Source organism: Lucilia cuprina, chromosome X (genome assembly GCF_022045245.1).
Source record: "Lucilia cuprina isolate Lc7/37 chromosome X, ASM2204524v1, whole genome shotgun sequence".
NCBI classification, from domain to species: Eukaryota; Metazoa; Arthropoda; class Insecta; order Diptera; family Calliphoridae; genus Lucilia; species Lucilia cuprina.
In genome coordinates, this window is record NC_060949.1 from 8157374 (window position 1) to 8159383 (window position 2010).

The 2010-nt window shown below is 38.4% G+C and overlaps 1 protein-coding gene across 1 annotated transcript; it reads right to left on the reverse strand.

Annotated features, from left to right (window-relative positions):
- Nucleotides 1-829: 829 nt before the first annotated feature.
- Nucleotides 830-1542, reverse strand: LOC124420330 (putative protein TPRXL). Its single transcript, XM_046952788.1, has 2 exons — nucleotides 1473-1542; nucleotides 830-1149 (listed from the first exon to the last, which is right to left on the reverse strand). The coding sequence occupies exons 1-2, from the start codon at nucleotides 1540-1542 to the stop codon at nucleotides 830-832; spliced, it is 390 nt and encodes a 129-aa protein (XP_046808744.1).
- Nucleotides 1543-2010: the final 468 nt, after the last annotated feature.

Here is a 2010-nt window from a genome sequence, read left to right on the forward strand (position 1 = left end):
CACTAAAAAATTTGTATTCAAAATTTTTCAAATATTCATTCCTATTATTTTGAACGCAACTGTATATACATTAGTTGCGTTGCTCATTATAAATCGGAATGATTTTATAATATATATTTTTTTAATAAATAAAATGTGTGTATGGCACGTTTGGCTCGCGAGCCATAGTTTGTCGACCCTGGTCTATACAAAAATACGAAATTTGACGTTAATATGAATATTAAATAACGGCGAATACGGAACAACAAGTGTTGTTTGTTTTCGATACTAAAGTGGCTCCGAAAAAATCGAGGAATCTAGCTGTTATACTTTTACAGATATACTAATTTAAGACTTGTTTATATGGGAGGTGCCACGCCCACTACAGTTAGGCTTTTTATTTTGTCAACATGTGTTCATGAGAACTCGTTATAAACTTTATTTCTCACTTAAACCTCATCCTTGCTTCATGGATGTACTGTTGCGGTCCAACCACGAGAGTAACACTAGAGTTGTAACTGCCCCACGTCAGATAAGTGTGCTGTTGGAAATTCCAAATTCCACAACAACCACACTTCATCTAATAGAGAGTATTCTTAAGAAAAGGTTCGCAGCGGTCCAACCACCAGAATCATTGCTCACTTAATAAGATAAATTATTTGCCAGCGGTCCAACCACCGTACAACTAACTTAACTCTTACTTAACTCGAAGCTCGGCGAAGACTGACTAATACTACTTAACCACTCTTTGCTATGGTTACATTGAAGGTGTGGTGATCGACAGCAAATAAAAATTTGCAGTACCTTTTGTCCGGTACTGCAAATGTCTTCAATTTTGTCACGTAGTTCACTAGGCATTTGTGATATGGTCCCATCCTGAAATTGGTGTAGTTATTGGCAACATCCTTTGGTTGGGGATTTTCTCACTTGTTTCTTCTGGTTGCTGCACATTTTCGTCTTCTATTTCCGAAATTTCTGTGGACGATGGCTTAAGCGTTGATGATGCGGGTGATGATATCGATGTTGGTGATGACAACAACGATAATGATAACGGTGATGACGACGATGATGATGACGGTGATTGATGCTGTCTTATAGATTGATTAGGGGCGCATGACGCAGCGAAATATAATAGGCTAGTCTGCGATTTTATTGAAGTGTGAGACCCCACTAAAGATAATATTGACAGATTAAGTTATGACAATATTGGAGTGGAAAACAATGATATCACGGGCGTAAGGCTTGGTGATTTATTAACCGAGCTTAGTGACAAACGTCTCATAGGTGCTGGAGTGGTGGTGATCAGTCTGGGGTTCGGTGAAACTTCTAGACATGTCATTTGGGATGAACTGGGCGAATCAAGATATTAATTTTCTTTATTTGCATCAGCATCGATTTCTGGATATTGTTTGGCTTTGTCGAATAGATTGATAATGGATCTTTGATAACCCATATGACCGCAAAAATTATGGCATCTTTCGTCAATGGTGAACAAGCCTCTTCTTTTTTTGGAGGTGATGTTGACGATTTTGGTGATGATGTTGGTGATGGTTGTGGAGACATAGTGCATCGTCGAAGTGCCCAAATGAAGAACGAAATATTTCTTCCATTTCATCAGGAGATGACTTTTCTACATCGTCTTCTGGTTTTGGCAATAATACTTCACTGCAGTCATTACTACTGTATCTTTCGCAAGGCGGATTTAAGCTTTAATTATCTTAATTTTTTCCTTCGTCGGACGACTTCATCCTTGTTATCCTTTCTCACAGGATCTTTACCCTTGGATGAGGTGTGTTTATTCTTTAGTGGCTCTTGGTTCTCCTTACAAATATTTGCCGTCGTCTTTTCCTGCAATTTCTCTTTTGTACGGACTGTTGTTTGGGGTTTTGCAGACCTCATACGAAAATATGTTGCCGTTTGCTTGTATTTCTCTTTTTGCTGATTGTTGGCATCTCATCATCAATAAATATGGTTCGATGAACTTTCGCTTTCTCTTCTTCCATACGTTTTCGGAACTTCTTGCTGGTGTCA

Bases quoted from the DNA above. Each gene is read 5' to 3' on its own strand.
- LOC124420330 (XM_046952788.1), bottom strand. From the start codon at position 1,542: ATGTCTCCACAACCATCACCAACATCATCACCAAAATCGTCAACATCA. The intron at 1,150-1,472 runs GTTCACCATTGA...TATTATCTTTAG, and splicing joins TCCAAAAAAAGAAGAGGCTT to TGGGGTCTCACACTTCAATA.